This window comes from Pangasianodon hypophthalmus, chromosome 17 (assembly GCF_027358585.1).
Source record: "Pangasianodon hypophthalmus isolate fPanHyp1 chromosome 17, fPanHyp1.pri, whole genome shotgun sequence".
Taxonomy (NCBI): domain Eukaryota; kingdom Metazoa; phylum Chordata; class Actinopteri; order Siluriformes; family Pangasiidae; genus Pangasianodon; species Pangasianodon hypophthalmus.
This window is the reverse complement of record NC_069726.1, coordinates 9,829,268-9,855,327: the sequence shown is the minus strand read 5'-3', so window position 1 is coordinate 9,855,327 and position 26,060 is coordinate 9,829,268. Positions and strand designations below refer to the sequence as shown.

Below are 26,060 nucleotides of genomic sequence, written 5' to 3'. Positions count from 1 at the left end.
AGACACTGTGTATGTGATGTTGCTGGCATTATAGGTGTTATTATACTGCAGGGTTCATGTATAACACAGAGAATGGGGGGGGGGGGGGGGGGATCAGGGTTGAAAACAAGTCTGAAAATAAGAAAAGGGCTTCCCAGGAGGCAGAGGCAGGGCATGTCAGCAGCATTCAAATGCACACTCTCTTCTTTTATTTGCGATGAAGCCCATATGTGAGCCAGCAGCTGCATCTGCACTCCGCCAGGTGACGGAAAATTCTGAAATAATAAACGTTTCTTTAAATGTGCAATCAGCCATTTTAAGTCAGAAAACTTTATAATAGTTTACAGAGTTCTTCTCACATTCCGGTCAATAAAATATAAGAACAAGGAGGCATCTCTACTTGCCTATCAGTCATGTTCTCTGTAATTCAGAAAGCATGACACACAGCATATATGCAGGTGATTTGTGGGTGTGGTTTCAGAAGGAACAATAAATGGAAGGCCAAAGAGTTTTACAACAAATTTCTAATTTCCATTAATCTCACTAAATGTAAGTTAAAGGGTGCAGTATAGTGAAGGTCCCTATTAGCCGCATCCCACCAAAGCACTGCTCCAACAAAACCTTGTAATGTGTGATATTACATGATGCAATCATTCGGATAGATTAGTCTAGGACTGCCAGTGATAGAGATCAAATAAGTTAATAGAATGCAATTTAAGCTAATCTTTACTTCACTTAAGAAGAAACTTCAGTGTTTTCAATTAATTCATTTGCCAGTTAATAAGTAAAATAATTCCATTTTTAAATTCACCACTTTATAAATTCACTTTATAATCAAATAGTGCAAACAGAAGCAAATTGTGCCTCATAAAAGCAGAGACATGGAGAGTGTCTGACACTTGCACAGGCCTGTTCTTTACCAGCTTGTTCTCTCAACCAGTGTTAATTACAGCATGTTTTAAAATATGTTGTAAATGTTGTAAAAATAAAGAAAGGTGCACAATATCAGTGGACTGAGAGTGAGGTCTGTCCACTGATGTCTGCAGTTAGCTATTAATGCAGTCAGATATGAAGGACTAAGTACGGCAGCATACAATGCACAAATACACACATACACACACAAACACACATATGATAAGCAAGAGCACCAAAGGGCTACTGTGAGTTTTTCAAAAGGTTTTTAAATTATAAAATGTAGGCAATAATTCTAATCAGAAGTATTGATAGCAAAATAAAATTTTGTTTTCAAGAAAATTGGGACATAATGGAAGATAGTTGGACTGAAGAAGACAGTGTGTGAAAGAAATAAGCAACTAAACATTACAAGTTGAATAGCCAGGGAGCAGAATGGCTGATGAGCAGAAAATGAATGTATGAGGGGAAAAAACAGGAGAGGGAGAGATGAGGCAGAGAGGGAGGGGAGAAATTCAGAGTAGAACAGCTGGATAGTCAGAATCCAGCTCACAGCTGAGGATTGGTGCAACCGAGCGATCTTCCTCTATATCCACAAAGCCTAGAGTGTCATCTGTCTCCTGTGTGCGTTTCTCATTCCCACAGGATATGAATCATTCTCTACTGGAGCAGTGACACCAAGATAATGGACTTCTGTGTGCAGTAGAGGACACGACTGTCATCTGCTAAACAAAAGGTCAGTCTCTATCACTCTCTATCACCATACAGAAATATTCCTGCATATGTAACTATCTATGCGCTGCACAGATGCATGTACAAAGTCATTACTGCTGCTTACAAGGGCAGTTTTTTATGAACAGGGAATATTAGGAGTAATTTGATTGCTCCACTAGTCAACAGGAGCTGACATGAGCATTGCAACAAGACACAATGAGCAACAGCGTACATCTCTCTCATTCTCTCGCTCAGTGTAGCCCTTGGTCCGTACTTTTATTCTTCAAAATTCAGTGTAATAAGACTTGCATTTTGTTTCCTCCACAGACTCCGACAAACATTAAGTACTACAGTATCTTATTATGAGTATCTTATTACAACAAAGCAATATAAAGCACCATCAGAATATTCAGCAGCTGACCAGAGGAAGTGCGGACAGTAAGTGTTATTATACCGGTCTGGCCATCATCACAGAGACAAAAACTGAAATCAAAACTGAGACTTTTTACCCAATTAGTTTGTCTTTAAAAACAAAAACTCTTGTTTTCCACAATGTTCCATTAAAATCCAATTAACTTTTCACATCTCTATACATCAGATTTTCGACTACCTCATTATACACCAGCAGATGGGAAAAATATTTTAGATTGAATAAGTAACAGATATGAATGTAGTATAATTAAACACAGTCTGGCCGTGCTACTCTGAGTTGTCATGGAAAGCCTTTCAAATATAACCCAATATAACTGCTAGATCAGATTTGGTGTGAATTTGTCTCATTTACCATCACAAGTGTTAGGCACGGCTTCAATGTGTAGTGACACTCACATCCATCAGCCTTTAATCCACACTGTGGGATGCTGATGCTACAAAATGTTTTTCAGTGAATTGCTTGCAATAACATTCCTGCCAGAGAGGTCTCCAAATCCTTAAATCCACAAATGTTATGTACTGCCACTTTAAGCTTGCTGTGTCAAGTTTTACCTCCCTTTGTGTTTACTCCTAGCATGTTACATTACAGAAAAAAAAAGCATATTTAATTCCATTTTATAACCTCTTTAAAGTAACAACTGACTGATAAATGGGGAAATGTGCATAAAAGCACGGTACTGTAATGATAATAATTATTCAGCAGCTTAGTGGTTAAAACTCTAGATTTTGTAGTCTCAGTGCTGGTAGCTCTGTACTTTCTGTCAGATGTGAAAAAGGAGAACAGCGTGAGCACAGTTGCCATATCAAGATGTAATGCGGTCTGCAAGGACTTCATGATGCACCTGTAGACATAAAGGAGCTCTGTTTGCATCATGCAGAAAAAGAGGCTGGTCAGCCCTTTTCATTAAAGCGCAGCCATGCTGTGTTCAATCAAAACCCTTGGTGATGGGGAGTCCAGGAATGTGAAGCTGCAGACCCAGGTCACCACATCCTGACTGATGTAAATGGACGTGTGGTTTCTGAAATCACTGACCAGCTTTTTTAGTGTTTTTGACATTGAGAAACTAATTATTGAACTGAAACCACTCTGTCAAAAGTCTGACCTCCGTGTTGGAGATCAGACAGCATATTTTATAATGGATTTGGAGCTGTGCCTGGCCCCTGTATGGATAAATGATGTGAAGAGATATTACTGCTTATCTACAAGCATTGAGCTCTGCCAGTAACTTTTCTCTGATCCAGTTGTAGAATGGTGTTCAGATCCTGAGGCTTAGTGTTAAATTTGGATCAGAGTTGCCAAGCTGTATTCCACAAATAATAGCCCAGTGTAGCAAGAGCAGTGGGGTTCAGATTTTTCAAGAGGGTTTATGGTCACATTAGAAATAGAGTAACAGAAAAAGTCCACTAACGTTTGAACAGGAGATCTGTGTTTATTAAAAAAAAAAAAAAAAAGACACCAACCAAAAGGGAACAAATGATCAGTAGAATTTTTAATGAAAGGAAAGAAGCAATAACAGGAGTTAGTTTTCATCAGGGATAAGCTGAGCCTGCTTCTCACTCACAAATTGAAAAAAACCTCAGGGGTTCACAATGTTTGAGAGGAATCAATTGATTTTGTGATGAAGAAGCTTGCAAGGAGCACCCTAGAGAACAGGGACTGCCTTACAAAACAAAATGACTGGTGCCAAACGGCAACCGGGTCACTTAAATAAATCCTGCCTCCAAATTACATATAAGGGAGTGTGGAAAGAATGGATGCTATTTATTTCTACCAACTGAAAAAGTGAAAGAAAAAAAAACTTGTGTTATAAGGTTATAGGTTCCAGGAACTAAAATAATTGACAAAATACAAATTTTTGTCACAAAAGTGAACAACATTGTCAAAAGACTCAGGATTAATTCCTGTGGCATCTGCAATTCAGTGTGTTCAATTCTCCAAAACAAACAGCCCAAAGGTCAACAAATTTGCAAAAGCCCACATGTAAAATCAACCTGGTGAAAGAATGAGCAGTGGGAGGCTGAACCTGTTCTATTTGATTGCATCAGTCATTCTATCTATGCCGTAAAACCTATTGAAAAGTGTGTGTGTGTGTGTGTGTGTGTGTGTGTGAAAGAGATTACGATCAAATAGCTGTCTTTCCATTAAAAGCCAGATGTGTCTGTTTCATGTGGACATTCTGAGCTACCCATTGTGCAATTCAATTAGACAGAGAAGATGCTGCTAATTCTCATGCTGGAGAGCACACGGCTCCTGGCACACATGAGCTAGCTAATGAATGTAATGATGAAGGAATCAGGTTCAGAGCAGCAGAATGAACCCCTGATGTCAAATGTGCAATCTCAGAGAACATCATTCTTCTGCCTTAATGCTTTGCAGCGCCTTAAAAACTCTTATAACAGCTTATCAGCTGTTATAATAACCTCTTGTGGGGAGGCATTCAACTAAATTTTGGAGTGTGGCTGTGGGGATTTGCTCATTCAGCCACGAATGCATTAGTGAGGTCAGGCAGTGATGTCAGATGAAGAGGCCTGGTGTGCTGTCAGTGTTCCAATCCAAAGGTGTTCAGTGGGGTTGAGGTCAGGGCTCTGTGCAGGTCACTTGAGTTCTTCCACTCCAACCTTGGCAAACCATGGACCTCACTTTGTGCACAGGGGCATTGTCATGCTGGAAGAAGTTTGCACCCCTTAGTTCCAGTGAAGGTAAAATTGTAATGCTACAGCATACAAAGACATCTTTTACTATAGTGTGCTTCCAACTTTGTGGCAACGGTTTGTGAACGGCCCACATATGGGTGTGATGGTCAGATGTCCACACACTTTTGGCCATATAATGTATCTACTGAAACCTCTATTTCAGACATAATTGACATAAAAAGTTGGTCACTTTGTTAGTCTGAAGCAAGAAGAACTTTTGCTGTCTTGAAACATTTCAAATATAAATCATCCATAGGCCTTTTATTATTCAGTTTCATCATGATCATCAACGTATGCCTTGTAATTATTTTTTTTTTTTCATATCCTGAGATTGAACACTTTTTTGTTCAGGTGTTTGTTTCTGAGATTCAATCTTTTTCAGCCCTCCCAACATTTCTCTCACAAAGCCCAGAAAGCCATGACATTTCCCCACTCAGGTGCTTCACAATCTATTATTCATAGTGTGCTAGTCGTTCACGGACAGTGTTAAAAATAAATAAATAAATAAGTGACCTTCTCGCCTTCTGTGTGTGTGTGTGTGTGTGTGTGTGTGTTTGTGTGTGTGTGTGTGTGTGTGTGTGTAAGGAAGGGGGGGGGGGGGGGGGGGGGGGGGGGGGATGACCCTTTGTGGTCACCCAGGACTTCTAATGCACCAGCACTCTGACACACCAAATCACTCACTGGCTAATAATCACACAAATATGCATGTTGCCAGGATACAAAAAGCATAATTAAACACTATTAGTGACCTCTTCAAACTAGATCTGGAGTACGTATCTGTCCTGCCCAACAATAACAGCTATAGACATATTAATAAAGAATGAAATAGACAGAGTTGTAAGAACTCTAATGGCCTAAAATAATCTTTGATTAATATTTGTAGACATAATAGTGTTCAAACTGCAATGGGAAAGACAAAAGAAGAGGAAATTAATTGGTGACATTGTGGAGTTACAGACACTGTATTAAATTGTATTAAAGCGTAAAGCTGTTTAGAAAAGGGGTTCTCAATCCCAATCATGGAGATCCACTGGCCTGGTCAGCTTTAAGACTCCCCTGCTCCTGCACGTGAACCAGGCCCTGAAGTCATTATCGTGCCCTCAGTGAGCTGGAACAGGTCTATAAAATATATAAAACTGTGTAAGACAGTGGCTTTACTAGACTGAAGTTGAGAATTCCTGTTCTAAACAGCTTTTTTAATTAAACACAATTAAAGAAGGAAGTGGCATGCAGTAACTCAAATATTCATTCAGCTCAGCTGTTACTGCAAAACATCCCTAATTCATTTTCTGCTCTACATACAGTGTGCTTCACATTGTCTCTTTCATAACTTCTCTGCATAAGTCATCTTTTGGTTTGGCCTAAGATAGTGTTTCTGACTGAACCTCTGAGGTGACGTAGTGGTTAAGGTGTGGCCACAAATTAATATATTGAGGCCACAAGATAATATATTGAGGTTACCAACTAAGTATCTTGTGGTCACAGTGTAATAATTAACTACTATGTTACCTCAGTGGCTCTGCAGTCTCTGATCCCTGGTCTATAACATTGTTTTAATACAAAACACCCTCAAGTATAGTTTATATTGGATGTATAGACAAAAATTAACGAATAAAGTGCTGACCTTGACCTCTGCAGGCCTGTGTGAGCATCTGTCTGGGATGGATGGCCAGGTGGAGGAGCTGAATGGGACAGACCTGGAGGGACAGAGCTTTCTGCGCTTCAACCCAACAACTCTTTCCACTGGAGCTGCTGCGGTCTCGTCCAGCCACACTGAAAGTGTCTACGTCTATCTTTCTATCTTCCTCAGCTTGCTGCTCTTCCTCCTCACCCTCCTCGTTATCACCCTGCACAGGCTGAAAAACATCATCTCGTCCAGTTCGTCCTATCCGGAGTGCAGCAGCGAGGCAGGCAGTTCATTCACCAACATGGAGATCTGCAGCCTGTCTTCACAGAGATCAACAGTGTCATCATTGTCCTGCTAGTGACATTATTATAATAAATGCAAATGTTTTATAACATTAAATCATTACTGAATCATTAGTCATTTTTATGACTTATTGCTATAGTCATAGGCAAACATATTCATAACAGTAATACAAAAATAAAAATAAACAATGGGGCTACAAAAACAAAAAGGTTAAGGATCGATATTCCTGGGGAAGATAAAATGCCTCACCCTTAACTATATGTAATATCCCTCTAAGCTCTCGCATTTGGAAGTGTTTTGTTTTTTCCAAAATACAATACGCCCATTAATAATTATTTACACTATTTACACTACTTTTTACTGTTTCAGAATAATAATCAAGACTATGAAATAACATTTGAAATAAGACAGAGTATTATGCATTGACTAAGAAAAGTTAAATAAATCAAAACTATTTTATATTTTAAATTATTAAGAGTAGTCACTCTTAGTATCTTCTCAGTCAGCTTTATGAGGAGCTTCACCCAGGAGGCTTTTCTTAAATTTCCCAGATATTCAGAAACATATATATTGACTTCACTATTTACATTTGTCTTAGAAACAAATTTCAACCATAAACCTTTATTAAAAGGTCTTTAAGATAAAGAAATATTCAATCTAGTGTGTCCAGACTTGTGACTGGTATTGTAAACTCACACCTAGTGTTGGCAATGTGTGTGTGATAATGATGACTTATAAAAAAATGAAAATAAAAAAAGGTTTCAACTGTAGCTAATTGTCAACTGAATAAATGTAGGTGATTTAAGAATTTAAAATATATATTTTTAATGAAGTATACGGAAAATCATCATATAATAAGACATTTAAGTGTTAGTTATAGCCACTCTTTTTATAGAAGAAACTGAGAATTAAGAGTATGATCCAGGGTGTATAGTAGTAATCTTAACTCTAATGGAGAACCTATGTAGAGGCTATCCCGTGCTCCCAGGATAGCCTCCAGACCACCCACAAGCCTGACTAGGGTAAAGTGGATGAACGAATAGATAAAAGAAAATTAAGAGTCCAGTACTCCAGATTGCCTCTAGCACACCAGATCTGAGTTCAACCAGCTTACTGAGTTTGCCTTTAGGGAAAGGGGTGGAGCTAAGCAGCTATGTTCCAGCAGGGTGGAGCCTATTTCTGGGCCTGAAAACTGTAAGCCAAAGCTAGAAGACACTCGCGAGATCCACTGCATGGCAATGGTATGAGTTTAAGGAATCTTTGAAAATATATGATTATTATAGACTTTTAACAATTATATACACTTATAAGACTTACACAAGTAATTATAAAGTGCGCCATAAACACCTATTTGTTTACACTTTCATTTATAGTGCCTTTTTTCTACGTTACTATTTCTAAAAAGAAATTGTTTTAAAAAGGAGCTTTTCTAGCAACACTATGCGAAGAGACCTTACTAACAGGAATAACATTAAACCTTCTAAGAGGAAGATGGTACACAGATTATTAGGAGTTTGATGGGGTCTATGCAGGGAAAAATCACATTAAAGTTGAACAATATGTGCAACACTGAAACCCATGACTTGTGTGTGTCTCTTACTGTCTACAGTGTAATGAATATTTGAGGAAATTCAGTCTGAGGCCCATGAAACACAAACCATGTCCTGCTGTAAGCTGTAAATGTGCATGATTTTACAAAATGGAATAGGAATTTAGTAGTTTCATCAAACAATATTTCCTGAATAAAATGAGGATGAAACTGTTCGAGTATTGTCTCTGTATCATGTTAAATATCTGGTGAATCTTGCACCTGACTGCTCCATAACACATTTGATACAAAGTGATTAGTAAAGGCATGAGTACCTTATGTCCTGTGAGTAGCTATTATTAAATCATTACAGGACTATATCTCAGCAAAGTGGACTGCAGTATATAACTGTTTGTGATACCTAATTTCTCTTATCCCTGACTGCTGCTCAATACTTTTATGCAGATATTTAGTATAGTCGCAAATACACTCTATATTCTATGGGAAATGAGCAGCATTTAAAGAAGGCTTGCCTTTTAAACAAACGGCTGTATTTCAGTAACATGGGGTGAAATATGCCAAATACTCTTTATTAACACAGATGTGTGTATGACCTATAACTCGTCCCTGAGTGCACAAACTGTTAATATAGACATATATTACAGATAGAATTTATACACTAACTTGAGTCCTTGATATATTCCACTCGATTTTCATTGAGATACTGAGATCTTTGGGCTAAAAAATTCCTGGTTTGTTGTAATTGTTTCTCAGGTGATTCCGCAATTATGGTGCAAATTGTAATTCTTAAAAAATGAACTTTTTCAAAATTCTTTTTGAACATTGAATCTAAGAAAACATTTGACTATTCAGAAATGTGTGAACTCATCTCAGCACTTTGCTGTTAAATGAGTAACACGGTTGTAAGGACCAGGGTTGTGGGTTTGTTTATAAATCTTAGAATTAGCAATTACACAAAGTGTGACTAACTAACACCCATGCTAATGGCATGAAGACATTAAGGACAGTCTAATGATTTACATCAAATGATTATTTTGAATGAATTATTTCATTTAGTCATCTGGATTAGAGGACTGGACATTCACAGTGACCTCATCAGTCAGTATCACGTGTGGAATATTCCAAATATTTCACTGGGATGAATGTGTTTATGTAACAGGGTTGAGTTCATTTTGTGTCACCAAAAGTACCATATAGCTTCATAACATATTATCAATGACTCATGGAAAAGGTTTTTTCAAGTATTATATGTGAAACAGATTCACATATTAACCCAAGAATAATAGGGTTATCGAAATAGTTTAATGACTGTATTTCAAGGTAAAGTGCAGTTACAGTGGGATGGAACAGGCTGTTTCCTGTGGATAGATTAGATTTGATTCAACTTTATTGTCATTGTGCAGAACCAATGAAATGCAGTTTTTCCACATATTCCAGCTTGCTAGGAAGCTGGGGTCAGCCATGATACATATCAATACAGCACCCCTGGAGCAGATGTGGTTAAGCGCCCAACAGCAGCAGCTTAACAGTGAACCCCCAACCTTCCAGTCAGTCACCCAGAGCCTTAACCATTCAGCCACCACTGGATAGGGCTTCTTTTTTAAGTTATTACTCTAAAACATGTGTATAGGTTGTTATTAAGGATATTTTACCATTGTACCTTTTACTTTTACTTATATATTTGTAAATGTGGTGTCAGTAGGAACTAACCCTCTCAGACTGTATATGTGTCCATATTAATCATGTTTTTTTAATACTCATCTATATGGTCAATATATTTCATAAATTATAGTGCATGACGTGTATGTAAATTTTTGTACAAATATTTAAATACGATGTAGTACAGTATGCTAATATCGCAATTAAAGATAATTGTTTCTTTGGTGACTTTAATTTTGACAAAATCCGAACTACTTCCGGAATAATAGTAACATTTTTGCCTGTTGTTGCTGCAAGCTTCATACATGTAAACTGCACCGAGTCTGATTATACACGTCCTTGTTTAATCCTCTTTCTGTGAATTTTTTTTTTAAATATATCTGTATATATCTGTTTATATATAGATATATAATAACTGAGTTTTTCAGTAAACATTAGACGATGTGTTGTGTTCCGTTAGCTTGTAGAGCTTCATGCTAGCCGCTAGCTGTGAGGCTGAGTGCCGCTTCTCGCCGTCTGTAAGTTATTTATAAATCATAAGGCAGCATGAGTGAGAAGGACAGCGGGAACTGTGAGGCCGCAGCTGGTAAAGAAGGCCAGCTGTCCCTCTGCGGGAGCAAAAGCAGGAGTGGAAACAGTTCCCCTCCGGAGGCGGACGCCGGGTTTGACATGGACGACCCGGAGGAGGAAGAGGAGAGCGACGCGCTGGACGCAGGCGAGCCGAGAGAGAGCGCGCCGAGCCCCGCCGAGCCGTGCGACGAGAGCGCGCCTAAGCGCTGCGTTTATGACGGCTGCTCCGAGACCAGCGCTCTGGGCGCCAAGCAGAGGAAACCGTGGATGTGTAAAAAACACCGCAACAAAATGTACAAGGACAAGTACAAGAAGAAGAAGAGCGACCAGGCCATGGCGTCTGGGAAATCCGAAGTAAGCATGCTGTAGAGTAGGTACTGTAGACTGTAGGGCGCTAGTGAGTGTACAGCTAGTGAGTGCACTCCTTTCTGCTCCAGTGCCCTCTAACCAGCCTGAAGCTCTTCCTGTTCACCAGCTGCTCATCCTGTCACACACACTGCACACAGTGTAGCACACAGTGTAACACACAATCAACAACAGTAACAAAAAATTCTACTCTCAGTTTCATAATGGCCTTGTGAAGTGTTCAGGACTATAAGATTCCCCATAAGTGTGTATATTTCTGTCTTTACAGGCCATGATGTATCTGAGAAAGGAAGAACAAATCCCAGTCCTTTTACTCATACAGATCTGTTCTTTATTACTTCTGAGTGTCAGATTATTGAGAGATCAAAACTAATTAAAGATCTCAGAGTAAATGTCTGATTATTGAGTGTGTTGGTGGTGTGTTACACTTTGTTTCTTAAGCAGTTGTTAAGTGTGTTATTAAGGCGGTGGTTCATTCACATCACAGCAGTGACACCGACATGGCAGAGGCACTGTAGTGTGTGGCTCTGCTACACGTCTATCAGGTTACTGGAGTTACTAAGCACTCTACACTTACTGAACACTTTATTAGACACGTGACCTTTCTGACCCTCTTGTAGGTGGAACAAAAGAGACTATAGCTCGTTTTCTCCATGCAGAGTGTGTGTTAATCATCTAGCCTTTTATCACTACTCCGTTTCTGACCAGACTAGATATTTTTGGTTGGCAAACTGTTTCTCACACTGGCATGAATGATAGTAATTTGGTTAAAAACCCTGGCAATTCTGCTCCTAATGCTCCTACTATGGCACAGTGCAACATCAAAAAATAATATCTGGTCAGTGATGGTTCCTTTCCATTGATGGTCAGGGTATGCTTGAGCACACAGATGCCCAGATTGTCTTTTATTAATGATGAGAGAGAGTAGTGTTATCCTTCCCACTCAGTTATGTGCCTTCGGACTCCCAGTCGACCTCATAATCTCCTGACAACAGAGCAAACCCTTTTCTGTTGTGCCACCTGAGGTTGAGTTACAAGAAGAGCGCTTAGAATAGAAAAGATTTTATTGTCATTGTTTTGAACAATGAAAGACTGTTTAGCAGCTCACAAGGTTTTGGCATAATAGACAAATACAAATAAAAAATAAAATAGACAAGAAGAAAGGTATTCCGAAAGGTTTTAGCCTTTTGTGTTTAAACAAAGTGATATAGAAATATAGTCTTTTCTCTTTTTAATTTTTTTTTTATCAGAGATACGGTCTCAGATAAAATGTGATGCAGAATATGTGAAGTATATATAATGCTACTGTACTGGTCTAGTAAAACTTTGTACAAAACCGGTTCCTATATTATACACTGGCATTTTCAAGGCTGTTTGTTTGCTTCATAGTGTTAAAGCATAACTGTGCATTATATTAGTTTTGTACCTGGTTTCAGCTAAACACTGGCTCATCACAAACAGCTCTAGAAAAAGGAGATCCAACCTTAAACTTTTAGATCTTTCTGACTTATAACAGCTGACCTATAATGATATAAAGGCAGTCGAGTGACCTTTAGGCAGGTTGAGCCTAGTATAGTAATATATAAAGTGATAAGGTAAGATACTCTGAGATAGTCAGACATAAAGTGCCAGTATCTCATGGCATGAATGAATTTATATTGAATTGTAGGAGGGCTCAGAGGAGAGGCCTGTGTCTGTGACAAAGCAGCGGCTCGGCACTATTGGAGAGCGACCTACAAGACCTTCACTCATAGAGCAAGTGTTAAACCAGAAGAGGCTGGTGAGTTCCTTATACTCCACATAATATAACATATTTGTAGGTTACATAGATGGTCATGGATTTGGGAAGATCTCAACAGTTGTGAGGAAAAATTCCCAATAGTTGGCTTGTATATTTCCCTGTTTTGAAAAGTAAGCAATAGTAGTTTTACAACTCAGTTTTTACTATGGCAAAAATACCCAGCTGATGTACTTGGGCCATACTTGGGAGATATTTCCAAGTGTGACTAGAGCTATCCTCATGGGATACTGCATTTCACAATGCAGTGCACTCATTCGCAGTGTGATATTTCATTTGGTGAAAAACTGCAGCAATGTTGGTTATAATTGATATATTCATATAAATGTAGCACGTGCTCTTAGCACCTAGTCTCAGCTCCAGACACTCGGCCCACATGATACAAAGCATCTGATGTCTTTCGTATACTTTACTGGACACACCCATCAGAGTGTTAGAGGTAGCAGTCTGACTGGCTCAGTGCGCTGGGTTTCAGTGGGAAAACAAACATTTGAACACCACGACGCATTGAATGGTTTGGATATATACAGTACTGTGCAAAAGTCTTAGGCACTATTTTTATAGTACAAAATTTGATTTGTATTTTATGACTTCTATATTATTGAGTCAGTACAAAAAGTTTTTACATTTTAGAATTCCAAACATTAGTTTTCCAGCACAAAATTAAATGTTACACAAAAATGTTTGTATGTCAGTAAAGAAAGCAGCATATTACGTAAGAGACACTTTTCAGGCAAGAAAACAGAATGAAGGCTGCTGGGTTTTGCTGCAAAAATAAGAAGCAAGTGTGACAGTCAAAGTCTCCAGAAGAACTGTGGCTGCTTCTGCAAGATGCTCAGTAACACTTACAGCTCATTTCCTTATAAAACTGCACTAATTGTACCTGAGACTACTATATATATATATTTTTTTTAAGCGAAGGCTCGTCACAACAAATATTGACTTTGTTTCATTTATTACTGTTTACTGCTCTTTATAGTAATTTTTTAATGTAGAAACATTTAGTTTCATTATTTTTGAAGACATCTTTACTCTACAGCATTTCTTTGCATGTGCCTAAGACTTTTGCACAGAACTATAACGTACGTGTAAAGTGTTGCTACGCATAGGTTTAACTGATAAACTGGTAATGAGTGTACATAAATACAGAAGCGAATAAATTGGGCAGTAAAAATACAGAAAAATGTAAATAATGGAATAGATAAATAGAGAAAATAATAGACAAAGGAATACATAAATAATTAAATATAGAATATACAAAAAAGTACCAAAACAATAATACATCAGAAATAATTTATTAATGTATTTATTGAGCTTTTTGTTATGGTGGTATTATTATTATTATTATTATTATTATTATTATTATTATTATTAATCATTTTATCCACTTCAAACAAAATAAAAAACTATACTCTTCCTTTGCAGTCTCTCTTGCGGAGTCCAGAGGTCATCAGTTTTCTCCAGCAGCAGCAGCGTCTCCTCAGCATGCAGACACAATCTCAAAGACATGACCAGCAAAGCTACTGAGCACTGTGTGTACTCACATTTTACTGGGATTTTACACCTTACAAGTACTTTAGGAAGAGTTTATTAAGCTTAAGAAAGCATGAAGGGTTTGGACTTGGGCTGATGTTACACTGCAACGCCACCCTTCTCCACTGTGGTGTGACGTCACACATTTCATCACAGCCTGGACGAGCTGTCTGATCATTTTTAGTAGCAGTTCTACTGTATATAAAATAATTTTTAAACTACCACTTGGGTCTTCATCACATGCTGTTATTTTATGAGTCATGATGCATTTGTCATTTTAAAACAATCATGTAAACGCAGCTACACAGTATCACAAGAGGTGATTCTTTAACACTAGTGACTTTGTGTGTTCATAGAAATTCATGTTTTAACCACTTAATTATTGTGATATCATTAATGCGTATATTTAAACCAGTGTACATGCATCCTTATTGTAAGTATGTGATTAGCTAAGTATCACATTCTTTTTATATAGGTACTAAAACTATTGGAAATCCTGTCTGAGGTTTTAGGAATCTCAATCTCAAATACATTTGAATAATTGATCATTTCTGTCCTTTCATGTTGATTTGATTTCAGTTTTGTGTTTGCATGAGGTTTGTTTTGTTTGTGATATTTTTTAAATCTCAAGCAAGTGACCACACGGCTGAGAGGGAAATTCTGTATTTCAAAAAATAGGAAAAATCAAGCAGGTAATAGGATTCAAAATGTAGTCATGTTGCCAACACAAAACAAACATCAAGCTAACATTGCTACTACTGATGCTTTGCCTTTTCTCTTTCCTTAATCTACCGTCACTGTGTTGCTGTCTGAACTGTACAGAAATCAGATTATGGAACAGTGATCGAGATTAAAAAAAAAAATCAGACTAAACAGAAACAGTCGTAATACTTGCTTCAACAATTAAATGCACAAGATGCTTTAAAAGTCGTCTTTTAGTCTGTGAAAGCCTGCTGGAATCATGAACCTGTAGTGTAAACTGAGATGGCGGTTTGGACACTGCTTTCTCCGGTGCTGATCCTCAGGCTGTCTGTGAGTTATGGAGTGTATAATCAGTGTTAGGACACAGATGAGATAGGGTTGTGTGGGGAACCCATTTGGGTCAGAACTTTATCAAGCCATTGCAGAGGTCCGTGCAGGTGGATCTCTATCCAGCAGGGGGTGCTCGTGACATCCTGGCGGTGGTATTCTGCACCCCAGCCCTGCGGGAGAAAAGGCATAGTGGCATACTGTATATACTAACCATGACAGTGTGATCAGAAAGCCTATTATATCTATTAGGGGTGGAAAAAATATGAAAATGAATGGTATGATAATAGTAAAAAAAAAGTGTCAGTTTATCAAGGTATTTGCTAACAATTTAGTATTTGTATGAGGGTGAAATTTACTGAAATAGAATAATTATTTTTGCTCCTGTAGTATAATTCAGTGGATGGACCACATGAAGAATCATCATGATTGCCTACACTCATATACCATAATGTTAATGGCATGACTATTTCTTTACTGTGCTATTGTGCCATAGCAGTATATTATTACACCCCTGATATCCATATAGACGGTTAACACCAGACACTGGTTAAGACACTAGACTTTATGGCAAGAACGTGCATTCATTTTCTACACAGCGTTCTGTAGCAGAGCTGTGCAGAGAGCCTCAAAACAATAACTACAGGATAACCTGCTGAACTACAACTGATATTGAAACAGAACATAATAAACCACCCCATATTACATTCGTAGACTGACATTGATCAAATTATATAATAAATGTTTAATATCTTTTATTAATATTGCAAGAAAATATCACAACCTAGTTTGTGAATCAAAACTCTAGCTACAATCTTTTGGAGACGCATGTTGATCCAAACTCTTATCACACTTTTAGAAATAAATGTTATGGAGGCAAAATAACTTTTGTAGTGTAAATGTTAATGTGTCAAATTGGCTGAAGGAGACAAACAAAAATTTTTTTTTTTTTAAATTCATACTAATTTTACATGAAAAGTGGGTTAGGGAACTGATTACTGATCTCAGTTGCTTGTTTAACAGCAATCAGAATAATCTGCAAAATAAACACCATAATCTAATCGTAAGTGCCACTGTAAATATAGTATTGGGTGTGTGCTATTCATTTCAAAATGCAACACTAAAGTTAAGAAGTTATAAACTCTATACAACGGGCAAGTAGTGGACAGGCATGGGATTTTGGTCATTTAAGAAAAAGATATAAATGGCTCCCCAGTGGCACAACAGATAAGCGATCACCCTATCGGCCAGAGATGGCGAGCTTGAAGCCTGGTGATGCCACAACCATCCTGGAGTCTACAAGAGCAAAAATGTTCTCTGGTTAGGAGAGGTGGAATACTCTCTCTCCCCTATCAATCGCAGTGACACTAGCCAATCATGGGTGTCTGTAAGTTCATGCATGTTCAACAAATTCAAATATATATTTAAGGTGACTTCATTTTTATTGTAATTTAAGAAAGTAATTACAAAAAATGTATACTAATTCAGGACATCACCAAGAGCAAAGACATCCAACCGCTCGTCTTTTGACAGCTATGCACGGGCTAAAAATTACATTTCCAGTGCTTTTCAGGCTACGTTGTTAAAGAGGAAGAATAAATAAATCAGTGCACTAAATGTGCAATATAATAAACCTGTGTATCACATTAAACTATTTAAGGACATGTTCTTAAAATGCAATGACATGAGCCTTGGACGAGGCTCAGCTAGGTTTCATCTAGTCTAAAATATTTTCAGAATGATAAAGTATATTTAGTCTGCTTTCTTTACCATCTGCCTTGCTACTGTTTTTTTTTACCCCACAGCACTGACTAGTGAATCTATTAGTCAACTAGTCTATGCAACCCCTAGTCTGTATCTGTGTGAAAACTATATCCCATTACCTTGACAAAGCTCATCCTGATGGTGCACATCTTGGTGAGCTCGTACACCACCTCAAAGCCGTGGTTGACTGACTGGGACAGCAGCTGGGCGAACAACTGGTTGTTGAAGATCTTGAGGCTGCAGCCGCTGGGGATTTTGCACACAGTGGTGGCATGGAAGCCATGCTGGTAGTTGCAGTTGCGGCTTTGTACGAAAATGCTGCTGTCACTCAGGCACTCAGCGTACACCTCACCCCCTACATAATACAGGTGCACACCTGCGAACATTATACAAGGTTCAGTCTGAATATAAAAAAAAATACTTATTAATTAGACAAATCTGTCATCCAGTAGCCAGAACGTTCTGATTTATCTCTGTAATAAGACATATTTCTAGCCAGATTTAAACTGAGACAGGCAGGTTTGATCTGATTTATTCTGATTCACTTCAAATTAGAACACTGAAGAAGGTCAATGGACAATGCTAACTGTTATGCATTGGAAACTCCAATTTAATAATCAGTAATATTTTCCCAATTTAATATGCCTAATGTAATTTCAGATAATAACCAAACCATAAGTTTAAACACAAGGTAAAAATGAGAGACTCAAGTCACAGCCCACTATAATATCTCATCATTAGTCCTAATGGTTTAACTGTGTACAAAAAGACACATTAAAATGCTGTGGGTTTCAGCCATGGCCACAAAGTTTAAAGAGAAAAAACATTAACAGCAAGAATTAAGAAAAATTTAAAAGTGGAAAAACATGATTTCTAATTCTGAAACCAGGCTGAAATGAGACTGTAAAGCTGTGGGATTCCTGTACTCTCTCAACTCGATACTTAGAAACTGTTTCATCACAGGCCAAGCAGAAACCTTAATACCCTCCATTTTTCAACCATCTTGCTCTGGTTTATCTCTCTCTCACAGTGTAGCTGCAGAAAGGACACACACAATTGGCAGGCATCCAGCTAGTCTGTGTGTGTGTGCGTGCGTGCTCGTGCGTGTGTGCTAATGTTGCATAACACAGCTAGATTTACATTTTCTCTGTTTTTGGGACTTACCAAGTTAGCATGATCAGTCAGAATGAGAAATGCCAAAATTTGGGACTTTCCCTTTCACAATGTCAGTGTGTCACATGAACGCTGAAGGCATGTTTTTTTTTTTTTTTTACTGAGTTACAGAACATTATTACAGAACGATATTACAGAACATCATTATCATGAGCCTTGTCAAAGCACAAAACTGTGTCACATTCACCTGTGTTCAAAAACCTTCCAATCTTAAATCAGCAGAAATTACAATTACTAAGCCATAATTATCGGCACAGGGGAAGCTCAGTGACTGCCGAGGTTCTGTGCTGGTGATAATACCTTTGTGTGATACCGCAACTGTTACACTGCACATACTGGTCCCCTAAGCATGACCTTGACCTTGACCCTGATCCTGACCCAGCACTGGGTTAATAATTTCATTACGGCATTAAAAAAAACAATTGCCACAATTTAAAAAATGAAGGTTAGATAGAGGATAAAACCACCTTTGCCTATGTGCCGGCGGGTGTGTTCGATGGTGGAGTTGCGGTTGACGTTGGACAGCAGCCCTAAGCAGAACCGGGTCTTGTTGTTAGACGGATCCGTGAAGCCGTCCACCAGAATGCTCCGCGATGAGGCATGGAAGGTCTCTCCAACTCGGTTGTTCAGTTCATAGTAAGCCACAGAACACCAGTGCTCCGGCTCCTCATAACACACTGGCCTTAAGTCTACACAAACATACACACACAAAACACATCTAACTAGTTTACTATCTAACAGCAAAATGATAAATTCTACAGCATATATACAGCATGTATGTTAACTGTTATTTGTTTGTTCATTAAAATTGACATTGTATGTGTCTTGCACCTCTGTGTGGAGCAGACAGAGTGAGTTTAGTCGTGTTGGACGACTCTCCTGGCTTCACGTCCTGTGGAGGGCTGGTTTCCATCATGCTGTAGGGTGGTGGTGGGGTCTCTGCTATTTAAGCGGTAAAAATGATAAGCTTTATTTTTGTTATTCTTTATTTTTGTACAGAAAGACAAACAGTGAAATCACTGTATAATTTGTAATAATAAAAGTAATAGTAAATAAAACATGGCAACAAATGAACATATTTATATGGAATTAATGTGTATATCAAATATACATTTTCCACATTTGCATAACAGACACACATAGCTTATGTCCCATTTAAAAAAATGTTTGATGGTTATTAATATATCCTGAGTAAGCTACAGACCTGTGATGTGGTAGGGACTTGCAGGGTCAGAAGTACTGTTTGGGGAGTTTGGGTGGCTGTGTGCACTCGGGGACTGGACAGAGCTGGATGGAGAGGAGGAGAATGAGCTGCAAGGCAGTGGAGGAAACGAGTCTGGGAAAGTGGCATTCTGGGGCATGAGTGGCTCATTGTGGAGGGAGGCATGGCGGAATTTGGCCAGCAGACTGTGCTGAGGGTTGAACTCACTGTGGCGAGGTACCAGGACAGGAGGCAACACTGCAGAATAAAGGAGAGAGAGAGAGAGAGAGAGAGAGAGAGAGAGAGAGAAAGAAAATAATAAATGAATAAAAAAGTCATGATTTTAGGAAACCTGCATGTTAACATTACTTTATAAAAAACATATTGTTACATTATTTTACTATACCATAGCTTGATTCTGATTGGTTAGAAGGTGTTGAATAATTTTCTATAACAGCATGGATCACACAGTTTGGCTGCAAGATAAGGTTTATATTAATGCACTTGTTCTAATATGTTATAGTTTCCACAGTAACAACTTAGACAGGGACTTGTATGGGAGACAAAAATAGATTTTAAAATGTAATCATTGATATGCTGAAGTTTTCTGTGAGGAGACGTTTATTTAGGATTTTTGAAAGGAGTCTCCAGTGTCAGCGCTTTGTAACAGTCAGAGGTAAAGCCACAACATTAAGATTTCTGAGACAGGATAGGAGGCAGGAATTTGCTGTTCCTCAGTAACATAACAAGATCCATTTTTGTCCTATCAACTCAAGAAAAAGAGAGGCTGTTGAGGGTATGACGGTTTATAGCTGTTATAATGTACATGATAACAAGAACTACAGTGGATATAAGAAGTCTACACACGCCTGTTAAAATGGCAAATGATGAAAAAAATGAAACCAAGATAAATCATGTCAGAACTTTTCCCATCCTCAATGGGAAATTACAACGTATAAAAATTAAGTGAAAAACAATCAGAAACATTTTAAGAAAACACTGGAAAAATGTTTTAGGAAAACATTGGAAAAATAATAAGTTACAACCTTGTTGCATAAGTGGGCACACCCTTTTATAATGGGGCATGTGACTGTGCTCAGAATGAAACATTCACATTCAATCTCATGTTCAAAACTAATTATCATACAGCTGTCGTCAATGAATTTATTCTGATTAACCCCAAATAAGGACCAGCTGTTTCTGTAGGAGTTTCTTGACATCATCTTGGTTTCATCTGACTTCTGAAACCATGGTCCACAAAGAGCTGACAAAGCCTGTACAGGGTCTAACTGTCAAAAGGAATCGATCAGGAGAGGGGTATAAAATAATTTCCAAAATATTAAATGTCCCATGGAACACTGTGAAGGTCATCGTCAACAAGTGGAGAAAATGGAGCACCACAGTGACATCACCTACAACAAGAAGTTCCTCCAAAATTTACAAAAGGACAAGACAAAAACTTACCAGGGAGGCTGCCAAAAGACCAACGACAACATTAAAGGAGCCCCAGGAATACTGATTACTCTCTGCATGGGACAACAATCTATCATATTTTTCACATGCCTGGGCTATGGGATGGCTAGACGGAAGCCCTTCCTCACAAAAAACATCCAAGCCCAACTAAATCATCCCAAACCACGTGGCAAAGTGTGTTATTGTCTGATGAGATCAATTCCAAAATGTATAATAATTCCATAATTCCAAAAGGTATGTTTGGTGCAAAATAAAAACACATCACCAAAAGAACACTATGCCCACGGTGAAGCATGGTGGTGGCAGCATCATGCTTTAGGGCTGTTTTTCTTCAGCTAGAACTGCGGGTTTTATCAAGGCAGAGGGTATCATGAATAGTTACAAATACCAGTCGATTTTAGTGCAAAACTTTCAGGTGTCTGTTGGAAAGCTGAGGATGAAAAGGAATTTCATCTTTCAGCATGAGAACAACCCAAATCATACATCCAAATCAACAAAGGATTGGCTTAACCAAAAGAAGATCAATGTTTCTGAATGGCCTAGCCAGAGCCCAGACCTGAATCCAACTAAAAATCTGTGGAGTGACCTGAAGCAGGCTGTGCACATCACATTTTGATAGATAAATCAAAATGAAAATTCCCTATAAAGTTTCTGATCATGTTTCACTTTAATTGTGTACTTTGCAACTGCACATTAAAGGTGAGACACATGATTTATCTTAGTGTCATTCTTTTACTTCACAGAAAGCTGCCATTAACAGGGGTGTGTAGACTTTTTATATCCATTGTATCTTCTTTTGCAGTGTTCCACAAATGTAACTGTAAACAAATAAACCATGACATAAACAAATAAACCATGTCATTCTTAAAAAAGTAATTGTTGGGTGTGGTATATGAGAAATAAACACTTGGGGACAGGCTGTTACTGAAAAATAATTAACTTTGGGGTGATAATGCAATCATACTTCCCCTCTTTGATTAGTTTCCTATAACAGCACACTCTATCCTATTTAATTCCTTACTTATTTTATGTCCGTATACATACATACATTATATGGCCAAAAGTATGTGGATCCCATTTCAAAACCATGAGTATTAATATGCCCATTTGCTGTTATATCAGCCTCCACTACTCCAGAAAGGCTTTCCACTAGATTTTGGAATGTTTGTGTCCATTCAGCCACAAGAGTGTTAGTGAAGTCTGGGACTGATGTCAGGTGATGAAGCCTGGCATGTAGCTGGTGTTTCAATTAAACCCCCTGTGTGTTCAGTGGGCTTGAGGTCAGGGCTCTTTGCAGGCCACTCAAGTTCTTCCACTCCAACCTTGGCAAACCATGACTTCACCTCTCTTTGTGATGGAACATGTTTGGGCCCCTTAGTTCCAGTGAAGGGAAACTGTAATGCTATAGCATACAAAGACAATCTGTACAATTGTGTGCTTCCAACTTTTTGAAGAGGACCCACATATGGCTGTGATTGTAAGGTGTCCACAAACTTTTGGCCATATAGTGTACATATATACATACAGTATATACATACATATGTGTGCTTGACAAGTGTTCCTGGCTAAAGGGAATACCATGTGTTGCAGTTTTACTGTCTTAAACCTTTTTTTTTTTTTTTAAATCTTATTTACTTTTTTTATTACGTAAATTACTTAAATCTTAAGGAAATATATATGGATTTCCAATTGTACTGACATGTCTAGTCTCAATGTGGCAGAGCATATTTTCTCCATGTAACCAAAAATGTGGTACTCCTTGAATCCTTGTAGACAAAAATGTTGATGACATGACAGACAACTTATTTCACTGGTAAGGGCATTTTATTACTCAGATTTATTCTGACCTCAGGCAGATGGCATTCTTATGCAGTGTCAACACTGTGATCAATTATGTCACAGTGCATTTTTCCTAAATATTGTGGATATATGACTCCAGCTGCTGATTGGACACTATATATTTTTGTACTAAATATATAATTTTTATCTTCTTTTCTATGTTAATTGATAAAATGTTAAATGATAAAATGATAAATGTAGTTATTAAGTATCATCAAAATTCTTTCACTTGTTTTAAATGTGGCATATATATATATATATATATATATATATATATATATATATATATATATATATGAAAATATCAAGTATTGCGATATGACATTTTTGCCATGTAGTCCATGTTTGCTTTGGAATAAACTTCAGAGGATTCTGGAACCGGATACTTCAGTATTTGATTATAACCCAAGGTGGTTTTTTTAACTGTTGATGGTTTTATATTGTGTAATTTATTTATTTCTATTTACTGCAATTCAACACAGTTGAAGACCTGCCCCCGATGTGCTTTGCTAGATTTACATAAATGAAATAATTTAAAAACCCCTTCCTTTATTTCCTTCATGAACGGAGAGCACAGATATGCTACAAGAACGCAGGTACCTGGTGTCTCCACACGGCGGTAGTGGTAGGGATTGACACAGATGTCTTTTTGTTTGGAGCCGAATGGAAATTCACAGCAGTCCAGCGCCTTAAGCTCATGGTGCGACTGTAGATCAGGCCAGCGCCACACACGGCAGTAGATGACATGCGGCAGGCCTTTCCGATGCGACACCTGCAGCCGTCCATCCAGTGAGCGCGGGATGGTCACGCACTTGCTCGGCTGACCTGGACAGCTCAGTGCCTTCTCCAGCTCCTCCATTGCCCCTTTCTTTTTCTTCAGCTTCTTCACTAGTGAGTCCACAGCCTTCTCTGCCCATTTCTCCTCCTCATCACCTTGCTTCCAGCCCAACAGTCGCTTCACGGCTGGACTTGTAAAGGAAAACAGTGATGTGATGGATGTAGTGGAGTGCATTGGCACGAAGTGCAGCAAAGCTTTTGAGGGTATTAGGGAAGGATGGGCTGTAATTAGTGCCACTGAAGAGGGAAAAGTTCAGGGCCTCAGTTTGTTTTCTCTCATCCGAAATCCAGTGGAAGTTGAGGGTGAATCCCCTGTGATGGGGATGTTTACTTGGAGAAGCCAAAGATCTGGGTTTGTCCTTGTACTGACTGAAAAAAAAAATTATTCATGTAAGAGGACAAGTTAAAACTGCAAGCACTTGTAAAAATGGAAATGCTTTGGGCACTGTTTGTCCAGAGAATAACTGTTCAGAGAATTGCACAAGAATGCAGAAGAAAGAATCTCTCTGGAAGAATATTCTCCCCTCCTCATTAGTCTGCCAGTAGCTGTGTCTGGAACAAGCACTGCTCAGCTACTACTGCTGCTGTCAACAGGTGACAACTTCTGACTGTTACACACCCATTCTTCAATCTTCTGCCATATACCAAACCTGAACTGACCCTCAGAAATGTACCACAACAAATACAAAATGATGTGATTATAATTTTGTGAAGGTAAAAGTGAAGAGCTCCTGAAGTTATCTCCCTGATGATGTATGAATGATATGATGAATGATATTGTACAGCAACTAACCGTGCTTCACTAAATAAACATAGGCAATAAATGCAGAAAGAGAGAATGTGAAAGGGCAAAGAAGAAGAGAAGAAAAGAGTAAACAACTAATGAAGTGTAGTGAGTGCACGGTTGGCTCTCTGCTGTCTGGGGCAGTGTGTGGTTGTGAAAGCGGCGTCTGCCAGTCTGAGAGCTCAGATACTCTTCATCACCTCACCATCATCATCATCATCCTCAGCCTCATCATCACTGCCACTGTGCTGCACATTCCTCTCTCTCTCTCTCTCTCTCTCTCTCACACACACACACACACACCCCTGTCCTTTCACTCTCATTTAAAGAACAAGTTAAAAGTTGGGTTCATGTCAGAGGAAAATGATAGCTTAAGAATTAAAAGCTGAGTGCCGCCAGTGTATCTGTGTATCACACCTACAGAGGTATATAAATATATAGTGTTTATAGACAGTGCTGTTCCATAGCACATGGACACACTTGTCGTCCCTATTCCACTAACTAACACCATTTAATTTGCTCCTTTTGCCCAGTAGACTTATTATTCAGTTCAAATCACAATAACAGTGAAAGAAGTCTATATAAAGGTCATTTCTTACCTGTTTTTAGTTCGTTGTTGAACTTCCGAGCGCTGCAGCCTATTCCCGCTATGGCCGCCTCAGCCAGACTGTGTGTGTGTGTGTGTGTGTGTAAGACTGGAGGTGTAGCGCGTGTGTCTGGATGGAGCCGCGGCTCCGGCTGCACATCCCGGCGTCAGCCAGGCTGGAGCCGCAGTGCCTGCGTGCCGGATTCATCCGCGCCGCCGGAACTTTTCCCAGCGCGCGGCGGAGAACGCGCGCGCTCAGCACACAGCACACTGAAGTGAACTAAACTTAAAAAAAAAAACATAAAAATTATAATATAGAGACTGAAGTAAACAAAGTGTGCATTATTTGGAACAATAAATAAATAAACTTCATCGATCGTGCGTCGTGCAGACTAAGTGCATTTCTGTTAAACATGCCAGCTCCATGCAGGCTGCACTTGTCAGTCATCTCACATTACAGCGCGCGCTACAAATAACTCGCATTTATGCTCTTTTATTTCGCATTCTGCTTTCATTTCAGAAGCTACACAAATGCAAAGATCTTGAGAAGGGTTTATACGGACTTGATTCATTTTCATACTCTATACGGCACTCACGTTTTGGCTGCGTGCCAAAAAGTTTTATCGATGGCTCTATTTCTGTTGCGGATGGATACGTTTCGATTTGGCATGCGCGCGCAGTCTGTACTAGTTAGTGACGCAAGCCTGGACGGCGACAGAGAGTCTACAAGTTTGACATTTTCACAGTTTACGGCAACTGCAGGGGAACGAAACAATACTCCCAATAATGACAGCGCCCATACTCAGGCCTGTGTGTGCTCAGCTCAGTGCGCGCTACACACACACACACACACACACACACAGGGAGACAGTGAAAGGTGATACAGCACGCGCAATCAAACAAGCGCACGAGCGCTCGGGAAAGCAAACCCAGAAGATTAAAGGCGGCTCTTAGAAAAGCTGACAGCTGACATTTGGGTGTTTTGAACTTGGGGTTTTATTATTAATGCATTTACAGTGTAATTTAATACACTCTGAGATTCTCTGAGATAGATGAGGAGAATATGGGGGAAGAAAAAAAACGCCTGATTGAAAAAAGACGGAGAGAAATGGACAAAAATAATGATGCGCTTTCCTAGAATGCTGAGTGCACTCCACATCCTGAAACTTCAGCCTGGTCCAAGTCTAAAATAGCTGTCAGCCCCAAACACATAGGCACATGATTTAAAAAGCCTTTTG

The 26,060-nt window shown here is 38.7% G+C and overlaps 3 protein-coding genes across 4 annotated transcripts; 2 read left to right on the top strand and 1 right to left on the bottom strand.

The window, feature by feature from the left end:
- The first annotated feature begins 1,432 nt into the window (after positions 1-1,432).
- Positions 1,433-9,823, top strand: LOC113543632 (serine-rich and transmembrane domain-containing protein 1). Its single transcript, XM_034312749.2, has 3 exons — positions 1,433-1,627; positions 1,933-2,043; positions 6,370-9,823. The coding sequence occupies exons 2-3, from the start codon at positions 1,968-1,970 to the stop codon at positions 6,714-6,716; spliced, it is 423 nt and encodes a 140-aa protein (XP_034168640.2). The 5' UTR covers positions 1,433-1,627; positions 1,933-1,967; the 3' UTR covers positions 6,717-9,823.
- A 324-nt stretch (positions 9,824-10,147) lies between these two features.
- rfxap (regulatory factor X-associated protein) lies at positions 10,148-14,684 on the top strand. The gene is made up of 3 exons (XM_026941959.3): positions 10,148-10,793; positions 12,475-12,585; positions 14,029-14,684. Exons 1-3 carry the CDS (start codon positions 10,416-10,418, stop codon positions 14,128-14,130), a joined length of 591 nt encoding a protein of 196 aa, XP_026797760.1. The 5' UTR covers positions 10,148-10,415; the 3' UTR covers positions 14,131-14,684.
- A 99-nt stretch (positions 14,685-14,783) lies between these two features.
- Positions 14,784-25,103, bottom strand: smad9 (SMAD family member 9). Of its 2 annotated transcripts, none has more exons than XM_026941958.3 (7): positions 24,836-25,103; positions 23,216-23,821; positions 19,307-19,561; positions 18,934-19,041; positions 18,570-18,791; positions 17,049-17,305; positions 14,784-15,338 (listed from the first exon to the last, which is right to left on the bottom strand). In XM_026941958.3, the coding sequence occupies exons 2-7, from the start codon at positions 23,625-23,627 to the stop codon at positions 15,195-15,197; spliced, it is 1,398 nt and encodes a 465-aa protein (XP_026797759.1). In that variant the 5' UTR covers positions 23,628-23,821; positions 24,836-25,103; the 3' UTR covers positions 14,784-15,194. The 2 variants fall into 2 exon arrangements, with proteins under 2 accessions (XP_026797759.1, XP_026797758.1); XM_026941957.3 differs by having other exon boundaries at positions 18,934-19,044; positions 24,836-25,089.
- Positions 25,104-26,060: the final 957 nt, after the last annotated feature.

Excerpts from the sequence above, each read along its gene's own strand:
- LOC113543632 (XM_034312749.2), top strand. The coding sequence starts at position 1,968 with ATGAGTATCTTATTACAACAAAGCAATATAAAGCACCATCAGAATATT. Across the intron at positions 2,044-6,369 it reads GACCAGAGGAAGTGCGGACA|GCCTGTGTGAGCATCTGTCT; the intron begins GTAAGTGTTATT and ends TGACCTCTGCAG.
- rfxap (XM_026941959.3), top strand. The coding sequence starts at position 10,416 with ATGAGTGAGAAGGACAGCGGGAACTGTGAGGCCGCAGCTGGTAAAGAA. Across the intron at positions 10,794-12,474 it reads TGGCGTCTGGGAAATCCGAA|GAGGGCTCAGAGGAGAGGCC; the intron begins GTAAGCATGCTG and ends ATTGAATTGTAG. Across the intron at positions 12,586-14,028 it reads TGTTAAACCAGAAGAGGCTG|TCTCTCTTGCGGAGTCCAGA; the intron begins GTGAGTTCCTTA and ends CTTCCTTTGCAG.
- smad9 (XM_026941957.3), bottom strand. The coding sequence starts at position 23,627 with ATGCACTCCACTACATCCATCACATCACTGTTTTCCTTTACAAGTCCA. Across the intron at positions 19,562-23,215 it reads CCGCCGTGTGGAGACACCAG|TGTTGCCTCCTGTCCTGGTA; the intron begins GTACCTGCGTTC and ends TTTATTCTGCAG. Across the intron at positions 15,339-17,048 it reads TCAGGATGAGCTTTGTCAAG|GGCTGGGGTGCAGAATACCA; the intron begins GTAATGGGATAT and ends TTTCTCCCGCAG.